Consider the following 16,128-nt stretch of genomic DNA (forward strand, 5'->3'; position numbering starts at 1 on the left):
ATACTCTTTGTGGGTTACTCCCTGTACTTATAACACCTTTCCTTTCTGTAAATATTAAATCTCAGAAACAGGAACAGACAGGTAATATATCTAAATTTATGTAATAAGTACTTCATTATAATAAGGGTCTGTTGTACTAACATTTTGTTTCTTCTTAAGCAGCTTGAATTCCCAGGCCTGCTGTTAAACTGTTTTCTCTTACATAAAACACCCTAATTGTAATGTGCTTCTGTTAATTCAGGAGAGTGAGTTTTGTAAAGTATACTTTTTTCTTAGATGTTGTAGGATTAAGTATTTATGGAGTATAGAATTCACAATGAAAGGTGTCATTTAACTTCAAGGACTTTTTTGAAAAGAGCTTTGTGTGCCTAGAAAATATTCTCTATAAACACAACTAATTATAGATAATTCAGACTAGGTCAAAGAAGCTTCTGGATGTAAATATGGACAAAATATAATTACTGTAAGAAATCTTTCTGATAAGCTAAAGTAACATAACTAGAAATTAAAACACTGTGATTGGATGTGTGTCTAGTGTATGGAGATACAAAATCAGCAAATAATCAATCTCAAGTAGTATTTTTTTGTATTATCAATATGCAGAGATGAATGAGACAAACTAGCAATCCTATTTAACTGAAAAGGAAACTGGGGCACAGAAGGCTTTAGTGTCTGTTGCTATTAATTTATTTTTATCAACCAGACACTCCTTTTGGTATGATGTGACTATTTCTCCAGTCCATGAACCTCCAAGCATAAATATCAATAAAACAATACAAAAATATCACCTTTGAAAGATCATTTGATTTACCCTCTTTTTTTTTTTAACCAAAGAAGAAACTGAAGCCCTGAAAGACTGCTTACCCCTTATTCAGAGAGAGCAGCGGTTCTCGAACATCAGGTTTCTAGAAATCCCAGAAAAATGATATACAAGATAAAAATGACTGTTCATTGGGCCTTTGCACCCTAGCACCTTGACTCTTATTTTAATGGCATTCTAATAAAATTCCCGTGGAAAATCTACAGAAACTGACAGGTGTGGCGCCTGAGCTCCCCTCTGGGCTTCCTCCCAGTTCCCCGGGCCTCCAGGTCAAGGTTGGTTTCCTCAGGCCTCAGGGCCCCAGGCATGGCTGGCATCCTGGACCGCGCGGTGATGGCTGTAGATAGAAAGCTTCGAAGACGCTAATGAGAAGGGAGAGATGAGTCTGATTCTCGTCAGCCAGTCGAGGTCTTTTGTCAAGTCCCGGGGTCTCATGAATCCTTCAGTCCCGTAGTCCCCCTGGGTGTCTGCGCAGCCGCCAGCCCTGTCTGAACCGCTCAGGTTCGCACTTTCTGGCATCTTCTCGCACCTTCTCCGGCCTTCCTAGGCGGGCGGGGGTTAACCTGTCCTGACGCTCCCCGCTCCCCACTCCCACCCTGGGTCTCTGGGGTCAGCGGACCCACCCAGGGCACACCCTTTAGGCCCACATGGAGAGAGGCGACCACAGCGGTGATCGTAAGCCCATGGTGGGCAGAGGCCCTATGGAACCAAGGGCTCCGGCCGCCTCCCCCTCCGCCACCAGCAGCGCTGCCAGGGCCTCGCTCTTCCTCCTCCTCCTCAGACGCCGGCTCGGATGATCTCCTGCCATGACTCAGCGCTTCTCGTAGGCTGCCCTGTGGGAACACCAGCTTCGCTCGGGCCCCTCCCGACGCGTCCACCCCCTCTCGCCACTCACACCCGCCCCCAGCTGCTGGGCCTTTCACCGTGCGGCCGTCACCGCAGCTGCAGTCAGCGCCGGCGCCCCAGCAGCATCTGCCGCCTGCACCACGCGTGCCGCCAGCCCCGGCCTGACCCCGCTGCCGAACCCAGCCCCAGCCATGGAGCCTAAAGTCCCCCGTCGCCGCCACACCCACCAGCGCGGCTACCTGCTGACGCGGAACCCTCACCTCAACAAGGTAAATCTGCAGGCCCGCCTGGCCGCCTATCAACCCCTCTCGCTCAGAGTCAGGCCCCTTTTGCGGGTCCCTGAACTGAACGATGGCCTCGGCCCTCCGCCGCTCCCCCGGGACGGTTCCCCATGAGCAGCCGCGGCGTGGGGGACCGAGAGTGATGGCAGGGCGGTGCTGGTGCCTCTGCACTTCGGCATCCCAGGTTAAGGATAGAGGTAAAGGTGTAACTTGTTTAGGATACTTTTTGGCAATTTTTCTCCAAAAACAAGAGCCCAGCCAAAGAAAGTAGTATCCAAGTGTGTGAATGGAGTGTTTTTTGTGAAGGTAGCAGACGGGCTGCCAGGTCAGTCTCCATGTGCCACCTACTTACTGGTTGCACACAGTGTGGCAATTATTGGAGGTTGATATGGCGAGAAGTGGCTCTACTGGTCCTGCCCAGATAGAAAAATGTATTGAGTACCGTAAGATCACGTTAGCACTCTGGAAATCCAAGTCCTCTCGGTTTCTAGAGTGACATGGTTAAGAGTCTGGGAATGCGTGGTGGGTGGCCTCTGCCTTGGACACTTTGCATGGCCTGGTAGAAGAGCTCTGTCCCAGACATGGGACTGTGGGTAAAGCCATTTCTTTTCTTTCTTCTTTTTTTATTTTGTTTTTAATTTGGTCTTCTGCAAGTTAAAAATTTATTTTGTTTAGACCTGTTCTCTTTTTATTAAAGGGGAATTCATTGTATACCCTATTCAAAGACTCCTTTTCGGATCTGGGTAAGACTTCATTTTCCTTCACTGGTGATGCACTATAAACACTCGGGATCTGTCTCAAATAAAAAATACCTCCTAATTTATCATTTTGCTTCCACGATGTTATTTTACAGCCAGGTTTGTCTCTGGATTGTTCCTTTTGTGAGTGAGTGTGTGTGTGTGTGTGTGTGTGTGTGTGTGTGTATGTGTGTTCGCGCTCGCGCATTTTGGACATTTCCTATTTATTCAGGACTTTGAAAATGCCATCAGCACAGAGGTCCATTTAGTTATTTTGGTTGTCTCTTTGGTGGACATGCTTTTTACATTAAGAACAGGAGCTCAGCTTTTTCCTGGTGGTGTTCCTGATGATTTGTTGATCATATTAATAGCTTAAAGACATGATTTATTTAGTAAGTTACAGTTAGTGTGAGTTTTTTTGTGTGTTTTGTGGTGACAGGCAACTTTTACATCTCTATAGTTATGTGTTATCTGTGGTCATGTAGCATTATGAAATTGTAAATAATTCCTACTTATTTCTTTCTTTAAAAATTTAATTGCTAGTTTGATTTTTAAAATTCTCTTTTATTATTCTGCAGGTTTGCCACCTATTTTCAGTAGAACAAAAGTAAAATTTGATGTGACAAAACTATTTGTGACTTATATGTGTCACCTGCCTGCTATAATTTATGACCAAGTTGTGGGTTGACACTTAAGAAGGACTACATGAGTTGTATAACCTGTTTGATTTTCCTCATCTTGGGGGCAAGAGTGTCTATTAAGAGTGTATAGATGGCATAGGCAATCACTGAGCAAGAGTAATTATTGCCTTTACTATGATTACGTCAAGAATTTATGATATAAAAATTCTTTTGACTCCTGTTCACAAGATTACTAGGAATCAGGGATTAATTCCTACTTCAGAGTAATAGTATCACAAAGATCTTCCAACAAAGATGAGATGTAACATTAATATGTTAAAAGCACATTTTTGAATTTGTAATAATTGAACTTTTTATCTGCATTACATCAAATTGGATTCACAGTCCAGTGTACCAACTTTGAGTCAATCAATGCAATAATGTTTTACTCAGTTCTAGGTTAGTTGTCTGGTGCCTTATGGAAGTAACAGAATTTCCTATGTATCATTGAAACCGCAGCCATGGGACTTTCTTCATTTGTCATATACTCAAGACCTCTAGGCCTTTAAGTTGCTAGTAGCCCAAGAATGTTTTGAAGTGTTTTTTTTTTTTTTAATTATTTTTTAATAACCCTTGGCTCTTAATGGTAGATTTTACTTTGTTCCAGCAACCCAGCCTGTCACGTATCTTTTTCAACCACGCTAACACAGAACTTCATCACTGTACCTTTGGGTAGCTGCAGCAACAGTTTTGCTGCTTTTATTTCCACTGATATAGTTCATTCTACATGTAGGTATAAAAGATTTACCTTCATTAATTAGCATTTTCTTCACTTTACTCTTATATTGTTTAACCATTTATAGTATGTTATTATTTCCTGTCATGTTTAATGTAAAATCAGTCTGTCAGTTGGGTTTACTGTCTTCTCCAAATTTATCTTATTAGTTCCCCAACATAGGCTCCCACTTAAAATATATTTGCTGAATCTCTTAATTCTTTTCTTTTTGTAATTTCTACTATTATAATATCGTAGTTGATTTAATAATGATCTCTCTAAGGAAGCGTTTCCTAGTTATATTAGTCTTATTATCATTATTTGACACCTCTGTTTTTATGTATTCAGTTGTACTATATAGTTTTTTTTATTTTGTTGTATTTTTTCTTTCCTTTTTTTTTTTTTTTTTTTGAGACAAGGTCTTGCTCTGTCACCCAGGCTGGAGTGCAGTGGTGCGATCTCGGTTCATTGCAACCTCCACCTCTTGGATTCAAATGACTCTCATGCCTCAGCCTCCTGAGTAGCTGAGATTACAGGCATGCACCACCACGCCCAGCTAATTTCTATATTTTGATAGAGACAGGGTTTTGCCATGTTGGCCAGGCTGGTCTTAAACTCCCAACCTCAAGTGATCCGCCTGCCTTGGCCTAGGACTTCCAAAAGTGCTGGGATTACAGGCGTGAGCCACTGTACCTGGCCATAAGTTGTATATTTTTTCTCATTTCTTTGATTGTCATAGGGCAGGAGTGACAACATTTAGAACAGTATTTTGCTCAGTAGACATTAAATAAATATTTACTTAATGAATGAATGAGCCATGTCTTTTTTTTGTCTTTAAACAGAACTCACCTGTTTAAAGTGATAGTTTGGGCATTATCCTCTTTAAAATAATTTTGTGAAAATAAATTCACATTGAAATCTAAAGTTTAGTTGACTTCCTATGTCATTATATTGTATGCTGGAATATAGTCAGAAAAGTTGGAATTTGGTTTAAGCTTGATAATCTCATAAAATTTTAATTACTTGCTAGATAACCTAAGGGTGGTGCTTCATCTTGGTAAAATCAAAGTTAACAGTAGATGTGATATGAATTCAAAAATTTTCAAAAAACTTAAGAGAATTAGGATCTTCAGTTATAATGATTTATGTATGATTCTAAGACTATTTGTTTATACTAAAATATGCATCATTCCAGATAGGATTTAATCAAAGCAATTGGGGAAGTAAATCTACCTCATGTTTAGGAAATTTAATATTTTTCTGTACATAGCCCAAACTATTTTTGAGATGCTTATCCTTGCCGGTCTTATAAAAATGTGTCTAATTTCATGTTAGTGTTTTTTATTTTCATGGATATCATCTGATATAGATGAGTTGTGTTTTAAATTTTTTCTCAATAATTTTCATGTGACTAATAATATTTCATAAATTTCCCTTCAGAATTAAAATTCTACACATAATAATCATTTTTTTTTATTTCTCAGTTAGTTTATTTCCCTTTGCAATGGTAGAAAACACTAATTGATAGTTCTATCATAATTGTGCTTACATGGTTTCTATGTCTTAAGATTAAATAATAAGACCCATAAGTACATCTCCAAAAGATACCACTCTTCCATATTTCAGTCAGTTTGGTGCAGTATAAGTCATGTTTAAGAGTTATGTTTCAATAGAAAATAGTACTGTATCGAAGTTAATTTGGGTCAGCATTATTCACTTTTAAATCTAAAAAACGAGGTTTTGTTGCTGTTTGCTTCCTGGAATGACAAGATCTAGTTGGGTGTGTTGTAAGGAAAAGAGAGAGAAATAAGTTTCATGACCATGAAGGAAAAGTACCTTAAACCTCTTTTTCTTCAATGTAAACTAGACCCAAATGAATTATTTGGAAAATTTCATCCATCACAGTTCTCTAGAGTTGCCTCAGCAACAAGAGAAACTGATTTATTATTTAAGATAGAATCCCACTTATGTGAAAGCCATATACAGCCAGATGCCTCTATCTATGTCTGTTACTTTGCTTTAGTTGAAACAACAGCAGCAGTATAGAATATCCCAATAACAAAATGTGTGCTGTAATAAGAAAGATGAGTTTGATATAACTCTTGAGAAAGGTGATATGGAGTTTAAGAAATATCAAAGAGAGGAATGTATTTGAGATTTTTCATTTTTTAGCTCTGATTTCCATCTAACTTTTGACAGGTAGAGGAGAATGTGATGTAAAGGAATGGACATTCTAAAACTTTGTGCCTAAAAGCAATGAGCCCAAGTCCCAATTCTCCCAATTAGCTGTGTGATGTAGCATCTGGGAAGGTCCCTCTTGCTACATCATCTCATGGTGGAAGGCAAGAGAGGGGATGACAGAGGGTGAGAAAGAACAAGAGAGGGCTGAACTTGCTTTTATAAGGAACCCACTCTTGCTTACAATAACAAACCCCCTCCTGCATTAACAACACTAGTCACCTCATAAAGATCCCACCTCTTAACACAGTTGCATTGGAGATTAAATTTCCAACACATGAATTTTGGGCGACACATTGAAACCATAGTAGGAAGTCAAGTAATATAATAATGAATAATGTTCTCTAAAAACATGAGACTGTAACTCCTAGAGCTTTGTATTAATGTACAAACCCTAGATTTAAAAACACTGGTATTATTTTTTCAATAATCAGGTTATGGTTGAGTAAGAACATCAGCAAAAGTACTTGTGTGTTCGATATGGTTTGTCTGTGTTTCTACCCAAATCTCATCTCATCTTGAATTGTAGTTCCCAAAATCCCCATGTGTCATGGGAGGGACCCAGTGGGAGGTAATTGAATCATGGGGGTGGTTACCCCCATGCTTCTGTTCTTGTGGTAGGAGTAAGTTCTCACAAGATCTGATGGTTTTATAAGAAGCTTTTCCCCCTTTTGCTCCTTCTTCTTCCTGCCACCATGTGAAGAGGATGTGTTTGTTTCTCCTGCCATGATTGCAAGTTTCCTGAGGCCGCCCCATCCATGCTGAACTTTATAATTACGAATCAATTAAGCCTCTGCCTTTATAAATTACTCAGTGTTTCTATATCTTTATTAGTAGCATGAGAACAGACTAATACAGTGTTCATACCAATGTTAGTAATTCTGTTATGAGGCCAGGTGTGAGGGCTCACACCTGTAATACCAGATGTGAGCCACCTGGAAGGCCAGGGTAGGAGGATTACTTGAGCCCAGGAGTTCAAGACCAGACTGGGAAACATGTCAAAACCTCATCTTACAAAAAAGAAAAAAACATACAAAAAACTGGGCATGGTGGTGTGCACCTGTAGTCCCAGTTACTTGTGTAGCTGAGGCAGAAGTCCACAGTGAGCCATGATCACACCCACTGCACTCCAGCCTAGATGACAGAGTGAGACCTTGTCTCAGAAAAACAAAACAAAGCAAAACAAAACAAAAACCTTAGAGATCCAGAGGCTGAAGGAGTTCTGAGACTTCCATTATAATATTAGGCATTGGCCTTTTAAGCTTAGAATATATTAAAATACATTTAAATTGTCTTTTCAGAGTCTTAAGATGACCATCTAATAAGTCCAGAAGAGAAGCCATAGAATAAAATCAACCCTGCCAACACCTTGATCTTGGATTTCTATCTTCCAGAACTTTAATAAAATAAATTCCTGTTTAAGCCACCCAGTATGTGGTGCTTTGTTGTGGCAGCCCTAGCAAACTAATAATATACTTATGTAATTTAGGTAAAATTTCATAATATAGCACTTTCCCTGGCTTTGTTTGGTTGACATTTCTTAGACTTTGATAGGAACATGTAGGTGAGAAGCAGTAATGATCTAATTAGTCAGGTTTACTTGTAGCCATTGCCAATTTCTGACAATCTCTATCTTTTGATTTGTGTGTTTAGACCATTTACATCTAATGTAATTATTAATACACAGAGAGTTAAACAGATTTCTATCATAGGTGTCTGTTTCCTTTTCATTCCTCTATTTCTTCTTTCCAATCTAATTTTTTATTGCTTAATTTTTTTTTTTTTAATTGAGACTGAGTCTTGCTCTATCACCCAGGCTGGAGTGCAGTGGCATGATCTCAGCACACTAAAACCTCCGCCTCCTGAATTCAAGCTATTCTCCTGCCTCAGCCTCCTGTGTAGCCTGGATTACAGGCACATGCCACCACACCCAGCTAATTTTTGTATTTTTAGTAGAGATGGGGTTTCACCATGTTGGTCAGGCTGGTCTCAAACTCCTGACCTCATGATCCGCCTGCCTCAGCCTTCCAAAGTGCTGGGATTACAGGCATGAGCCACCACACCTTGCCTACTTAAATATGTTTATTATTCCATTTTGATTTATTCAGTGAGTTTTTGACAATATTTCTTTGTATAGCTTGTTTTTAGTACTTTTTCTGGTGATTTTAATACACATACTGAACTTTTCACAGTCAACTTAAAGTTAAAATTTTACCACTTCAATTGAAATATAGAAATCTTACCATTATATAGGTCTCATTACTTTCCTCTATTTATGTTGTAGTTATATGTATTATATTTTCTTATATCTTTATATATGTATTACATAAACATTTTTAGAATGATAATTCAATGTAATATTTATAACTTCTTTTATGTGGTAGAGTCTTGCTCTGTTATCTAGGCTGGAGTACAATGGCACGACCTCCTAGACTCAGTCCATCCTCTTGAGTATCTGGAACTCCAGGTGCACACCCTCATGCCTGACTAATTTTTGTATTTTTTTGTAGAGGTAGCATTTTGCCATGTTGTCCAGGCTGGTCTCAAACTACTGGGCTCAAGCAATCCTCCCACCATGGCTTTCCAAAGTGCTTGTATTATTGGTGTGGCCTATAACTTTTATTTTTTATTTATTTATGTTTTTGAGACAGTGTCTTGCTTTGTCTTCCAGGCTGGAGTGCAATGGTAACATGACTGACTGCAGCCTTGACCTCCTTGGCTCAAGTGATCCTCCCACCTTAGCCTCCTGAGCATCTGAGACTACAGGCACATGCTACCACTCCTGGCTAATTTTTATATTTTTTGTAGTGACATGATTTCATCATGTTACCATGACTGGTGTCAAACTCCTGAGTTCAAGGTGTCTGCCTACCTCAGCCTGCCAAAGTGCTGGGATTACAGACTTAGGCCACTGTGCCTGGCCCTAACTTTTGTTTTTAACTGTCACACGTATTTTAAAGAGTTTAAGAGGGAAAGGATAATTTCTGTTGCTCTTGTTTCATTCTTCATGTTCCATGTTTGTTTTGGGATATCACTTCCCTTCATTTAAAGAATGTCCTCTAACATTTTTTTAGAGCAGATTTGCCAGAAACCAGTTGTCTTAGTCTTTCTTCCTCTAAGAATTTATTTTACCTTCATTTGTTAAGTTATTTTCAGTAGTTATACAATAATGAGTTGACAGTTCTTTCCCTTTAAGACCTAAGAAAAGCCATTTCTCTCTCTCCTGCCCTTTCTTTTCCCTGATGAGAAATCTGAGGTCATTCAAGTTCTTATATGTTTACAATACATTGGTTTTCTCTGGATGTTTTAATGGTATTTTCTTTTTATTTTTAGTTTTCAGAATTTTACATATAATGTTTCTGGGTTTGGAGGTTTTGGGTTTATCTTCTTGGGATTTGCTGAGCTTCTTGATTCTGTAAGTATATGTCTTTTACCAAATTTGATATGTTTTCAGCCATTATTTCTCCAAATATTTTTTTCTTTCTCCTCTCTTTCTGGGACTCTGATGAAACAAATGTTAGGCCTTTTGATATTGTCCTAAGGCTCTGAGCCTCAGGTAACTATATGATAGTATCAAAAGGCCTACTTTTTTAAGGAGTTGTTTTCTCTTTATTTTTCAAACTGGTTTATTTCTAATGATTCAGGTTTAAGTTCACTGACACTTTCTACTCTCATCTCAATTCTGTTCCTGAGCCCATCCAATGAATATTTTATTATAATTATTGTATTTTTAAGTTCTAAAAGTTCCATTTGGTATAGCTTTTATTTCTTGGTCAATACTTTCTTTCCGTTTAGTTAAAAAGAATTTGCCTTTATGTTTTTAGGCATGGTTATAATAACTGATTTTAAGTCTTTGTACATTGTACAAAAATTTCAAGGTCTGATGTCTCAGGATTGGTGTTTGGTTATTTATCTTTTATTTTCCAAGTTAACGTTTTCCTGTTTCTTTCTATGTTTAGTAATTTTTTAATCTATTCTGGACATTTGCATATTATGAGATTCTAGCTGTTGGTTAAATCTTAAGGGGAATACTGTTCCTTTTAGCTTTAGTGGTCACTCAACCTGGTTAGGTAATTTTGCAAGTTGGACCCACCTGTGGTCTGTGGGTCTGATGTCAATTTGGTTTTCAAAGTCTGCTTATTTGGATTTGTCCACTATGTGTACCACCCATTGGATAGTGTGGGATCTATGCAGTAGTCTACTCCATAGTTTACTTCTCAAAACTTTTGGTATGCTGTTTAAGGTCAGATCTATGCACATTTACCTCAAAGGTGAATGTATAAGTTTATATACAACTTTATGGGATTGCTCTCATGAGTTCCCTTTTTCTGTCATCTCTCTGATACTTTATGTTTCCATGAGGACCCTCTTTCCAGTCCTCTGGCCAGAAAACTGGACCTTTGTTTTCCTGCCCTGCTGTGTATTTCCTTCAGATGTATTTGCATCTGAGGTCATGTGATTGGAAGACAGGGAGAGAAAGGTGCAACAGGCATTTGACCCAAGATTTTGAGACCAGGTTTATATCCTCTGATAAAAAGAATTATTCCCTTACTTTAGAATTTTAGGCATCTGTTGTGGTTATTACTCCTGACATCCCTGTGGGATTACCTGGGAGTTGGGACTAGAAAGGATGGAAAAGAATACTGGATGTTCTTTCTTCCTCCTCTGACCTTCCAAGAGTCCCCTTTCTGATTCTTGGTCTCTTGGCACTCTTTGTACACAGTCAGTTGCACTTCCAGATTTTCTGCTACTTTTGAGTCAGGCCAGTGGACTACAGCAGGGAGAGAAAAAAAAGTCAGGCCATATTGGAGGAAAAAAATGCCAGGAAACTTAATCTGGTTTTGTGGTACTTTAGGTTCTAATCTTCTTCATTAGTTCTTCTGCTACCATTTATTTTTCAGTCTTTAAATAGCTGCTCAATGCATTCTATACAAGGATTATTGTTGGTTTCACTGGGAGAGTATACTGTAGCCACCATTTGCACAGAACCAGACCCTTAGGTTGTTATTTTTAAGGTATGAATGTGTGAAACTCAGTCTAACTTGATTTTAAGTTCAGAAAAGAAAAATATCAGGGAATTGGCTCTAAAATGTATACTCAAAAATTTCCCCATTTTACTAGGTACATATTTGGTATACAAATCAATATTAATAATAAAGATTATTGTGTGGAAATGGTTCATGTAAGATAAACACTCTATATATAATTTATAAAATTTCTGTGTTTTAAGGATTTAGAAAAAAGTTTTGCCTTTTTGATCTCTACATACCTTATTTCTGCCCTTCTTTGTGCTGTGGAGGAGAAAATACATTGCACAGAAATTACGAGGTTCAAAATTTCTTTGTGATTCCCTCTTCTGGCTTTGGGGCCCCCTCCCTGTCTCTATACAGGGGAGCTTCTTTCTTTCTTCCCTACCTTCTTTCTTGCCTATTTAGCTCTCTGCTCCTTAAAAAAAAAAAAAAAAATTCTTTGTGGATGTGGAAAGAAGTGTTATACTGGTTTGCATCATAGATTTGTCTTTCAACACAATTGCTCTTGGGGATTCGAATGCAGTAGGTATTTTGTAATCATTTGTTGAATGGATGAAACAGGGATAATGTTTGAAGTAACATTCTGTTTTACCTTGCAGATACTGCTGTAGTTAACATCCTACCTTGTGAGATAAATGCAGAATAACCTCTTTTATGTGCTGTTGAATGTGTGTTGGAGAATCTCTTTTCCTTAATGAGTGTAAGGATGACCAGTATATCATTTAGGATTAGGTTTTCCTATATATAACAAAAAAGCAAAATAACAGTGAGTTAACTAAGATAGAGCTTAATTAAAATAAGGTGTTTGGTGGCTCCACAAAGTCATCAGGAACATAGGCTTCTCTATTGCTTTGCTGTCATCTTCACAATCACTTCATGGTCCTGAGTATGTAGGTCTAAAGATACCATCTACAGGCCGGGCACTGTGGCTCATGCCTGTAATCCCAGCACTTTGGGAGGCCAAGGCAGGCTGATATTTGAAGTCAGGAGTTCGAGGACAGCTTGGCCAACATGGTGAAACCCTGTCTCTGCTACTTGGGAGGCTGAGACAGGAGACTCGCTTGAACTCAGGAGGTAAAGGTTGCAGTGAGCCTAGATTGCACCACTACATGTCAGCCTGTGCAATAGAGCAAGACTCCATTTAAAAAAAAAACAAACCACCTATGCAATCCAACATGGCTGCTGGAAGAAATGAGAGGATTACAAGAAGGCCTGCTTTTCAGTGGAGTCTCCTCTTTCAAAATAGCCTTCCCCACATCCCACATCATACTTCCACTTACTGTTCAGAACTCCATCATATGGCCACATATAACTATAGGGGAGTCAGGAAATGTCTTTTATTTAATGCATTGCCACCCCAAATAATATTAGTATTCTGTTCGTAGGAAGGAAGAGGGAAATAGATGTTGTGGTAGGCAATTAACAGTCTCTACTGTAGCCAGAGCTACCAGAAACAAAAGGATTGAGATGTAATCGATGTAAATATTAAATATGAATATAATATTCTTGGAGATTGAGAGGAATGGTTCTTAATATTTTTAAAATAGTCTTATAGATTCATTGTATAAAAACAAGAAGATACAAAAATGTGAAAAGTTTGTCTGCCATTTCTGTGTCTGGGCTAGCTGGTTCCCCTTCCTAGAGGCAACTACTGTTGCCAGTGACCAGTGTTTTCATTATATACTAGAGATATTGTATGAAGTATATATATTATTATATAGTAGAGATATTGTGTGAAGTATTTTTTAAATTAATTTTCATAAGTTAAAATGTTATTTATACAGGGCATAAATCAGATATGCCCTTAGTGTGGTACATAGAAAATAATGTTATAAAGAAAAATGTTTCAGGTGGGAGTATGTATGTGAATTTTATAGAGACACTGAAAACAGATTGAGAATCATGATATGAGGTTGAACCATCTATGATTTGCCTGGTAGTCTGAAACTGGTTCTGAAGATTTGTTCTACACACCACCTTTTGTTTTTTTTTTAAATCTGAGCTACCCTTAGTGTCTTGGTTCCTTAATGTGGTGAATGATAAACATTGCAGGTTGACTATTGCTAAACTCACTCACAACATTTTTATGAAATGGAATAAATAGGAAAGGTGCTGGGGCTTCCCATTACTCTTAGAATAATGTTTGAAACTTCTTACCTGGTTAACTAGAACTTGCTCAGGTTTCTACCTGCCTTTCTAGTGCTCATATTTTATCATTTTCTCACAGTCAGTGCAGTTTCCTTCCCTATCCTCTCCCTAGGAAGCTAAGCTTTTATGCATTAGGCTTTATGTCCATGCTGTTTCCTCTCCATCTACCCCCAACTTTTCACCTGGTCAACTGTTACTCTTTCTAGTCATCCTTCAGATTGCATTTTGACATTACTCCTCAGTGAACTCTTTCTTTTTTAACTGCCTAAATTATCTTAAGTTTTTTTTTCTTTTCCCTATACTTATCACAATTGTTATAGTTATTTGTGTAGCTTTTCATATAATATCTCATTAAGCTCTTTATGTCATAAGCCTCATGAGACTATTGACCATACCTAACAAGCCACTGTTTCATTGGAGTAGTGCCTGTATGCATTGTAAACATTCACTCAATGATATCTCTGAACGTGATGATTAATTTTATCTGTCAACTTGCTTAAGCCATGGGGTGCACAGACATTTGCTCCAACATTACTCTTATAGTGTCAGTGAGGGTGTTTCTGGATGAGATGAACATTTGAATTGAGTAAAACAGATTGCCCTCCCTAATGTGAGTGGGCTTCATCCAATCGGTTGAAGGACCAAAAAGCTGAGTAAGAGGGAACTTCTCCTGCCTGACTGTCCTGAAGCTGACATCAATATTTTCCTGCCTTTGGACTCCAACTAAAATGTGGGCTTTTCCTGGGTCTTGAACCTCCTGGCTTTCAGACTGGATCTACACCATTACCATTGGCTCTCTTGGGTCTAGCTCGCTAGCTGCAGGTCGTTGGACTTGTCAGCCTCCATAATCATGTGAGCCAATTACAATATTTCTCCCATAATAAATCTCTTCATGTATATGAAGGTTCAGTTTCTTAGGAAAACTGTCCTTCCAAAAAGCAACTGTAAAAGGAGAGAGAAAACATTTCTTAAAACCTCCACAGTGGATCTGAAGCAAGAAAGCCATCTTGTGGTGTTTCTGGGAATATCATGTCTGAGGTATATATCCCTTAAGAAACGCGTAATTCTCTGCAAGAGTCCTTAACATATTTTGTGCCAAAGACACAAAAGTTGGAAAGTTGATGAAGTCTGTGGACTCCTTCAAGCAATGATTTTAAATAAATGTATACATAGAATTACAAAGGAAACCATTTGTAATTAAATATAGATATCAAAATATTGACAAGTATATCTTACAAATGTGTATTGCAAAATATATTCCTCTATTGAAGACTTATATAGCAAGATACTATATTTAAATATGGGCATTTTAAAGTAAAGTTATATTTTTTAAAGAGATCAGTATGAAGGTTGTCTGCATGACTAGTTTGTGTGCCTGTTCATGTTATTAAAGTTTGTCAGGCACAGTGGCTCATGCCTGTAATCCCAGCACTTTGGGAAGCTGAAAGAGGAAGATTGCTTGAAGCCAGAGGACAGGAATTTGAGATCAATCAGGGCAACACAGTGAGACCCTGTCTCAAAAAAAAAAAAAAAAAGCCAGATGTGGTGGTGTAGGCCTATAGTGGTGTATGTCTATAGTCCCAGCTACTCAGGAAGCTAAGGCAAGAGGATTGCTTGAGCCCAGGAATTCAAGGCTGCAGTGAGCTATGATTATACTACTACTCTCTATCCTCAGCAATAGACTGTCTCTAAACAAAGCAAAACAAAACAAAACCTTATTGCAGATCTAAAGCTACAGTAATTTCAAAGTAATGAAGAACATGAATGCTATTTCAAGATATATGCCACAGATGTAACATGACATTAAAATATTTGTTATTTCTGTTATGACAAAGACACCGAAACAGGTGTCTGGTTTTTTTTTTTTTTTTTTTTTTTTGGAGACAGGTCTCACTCTGTCACCTAGCCTGAAGTGCAGTGGCACGATCTTGGCTCACTGCAGCTTTGACTTCCAGGGCCAAAGAGATCCTCCTACCTCTGCCTCCTGAGTAGCTGGGACTACAGGTGCATGCCACCACACCCAGCTATTTTTTTTCTATTTTTTATAGAGATGGTTTGGGGGACGGGGTCTCACTGTGTTGCCCAGGCTGGTCTTGAACTCCTGGGCTCAAGTGATCCTTCCGCCTTGGCCTCTCAAACTGCTGGGATTATAGGCGTGAGTCAGTGTGCCTGGCCGGGAACTACTATTAATATGTCTCTTGTTGATTTCATTTAAAATGGAAGGAAATACTAAATCTCATAGAGTTCGTGAAAAAGATGTCCATGTTCAGTCCTCCTTAATTACTCATCCATGCCGTGAGGATCTGTGATTAGGTCTGTGAACCTTAGGTTAAAAACCTCTGATAGGGAGCTAAATTGGTTCTTCACCAAAAGCACTGACCTAGGTCTCTGAAAACTGATTCTTAAACTCAGAGGCTTTCAGACAGTACTGGAATGTGAAGAATAAAAGTCAGTATTCACTGAGCATGTGCATATTAGTGACTTTATTTAAACTTAATAACATAAGCGTTAATAACACTTTAAAATTTACATAGGATGAGAAAATGCCAGGTCTCATTTTTTCTTCCCAGCAATCCAATGAAACACACATAACATATACTATGTGTTCAATAAATAGTTGATTAGCCTTATTT

The 16,128-nt window shown here is 38.4% G+C and overlaps 1 protein-coding gene across 3 annotated transcripts in view; it reads left to right on the forward strand.

Annotated features, from left to right (window-relative positions):
* The first annotated feature begins 1,820 nt into the window (after positions 1 to 1,820).
* Positions 1,821 to 16,128, forward strand: part of ME1 (malic enzyme 1) — a 216,514-nt gene continuing 202,206 nt past the window's right edge. For 2 of the 3 annotated variants that reach the window (XM_064360881.1, XM_064360883.1), the window contains exon 1: positions 1,821 to 1,935. In XM_064360881.1, the coding sequence (XP_064216951.1) occupies positions 1,858 to 1,935 (78 nt within the window). In that variant the 5' untranslated portion in view covers positions 1,821 to 1,857. Of the gene's footprint in view, positions 1,936 to 2,513; positions 2,541 to 16,128 lie in introns of those variants that run through there. The other variant, XM_064360882.1, reaches the window with a different exon arrangement.

This window comes from Aotus nancymaae, unplaced genomic scaffold, assembly GCF_030222135.1.
Source record: "Aotus nancymaae isolate 86718 unplaced genomic scaffold, 86718_ANA_hifiasm-v0.15.2.pri h1tg000040l, whole genome shotgun sequence".
In the NCBI taxonomy this organism is placed as follows: domain Eukaryota; kingdom Metazoa; phylum Chordata; class Mammalia; order Primates; family Aotidae; genus Aotus; species Aotus nancymaae.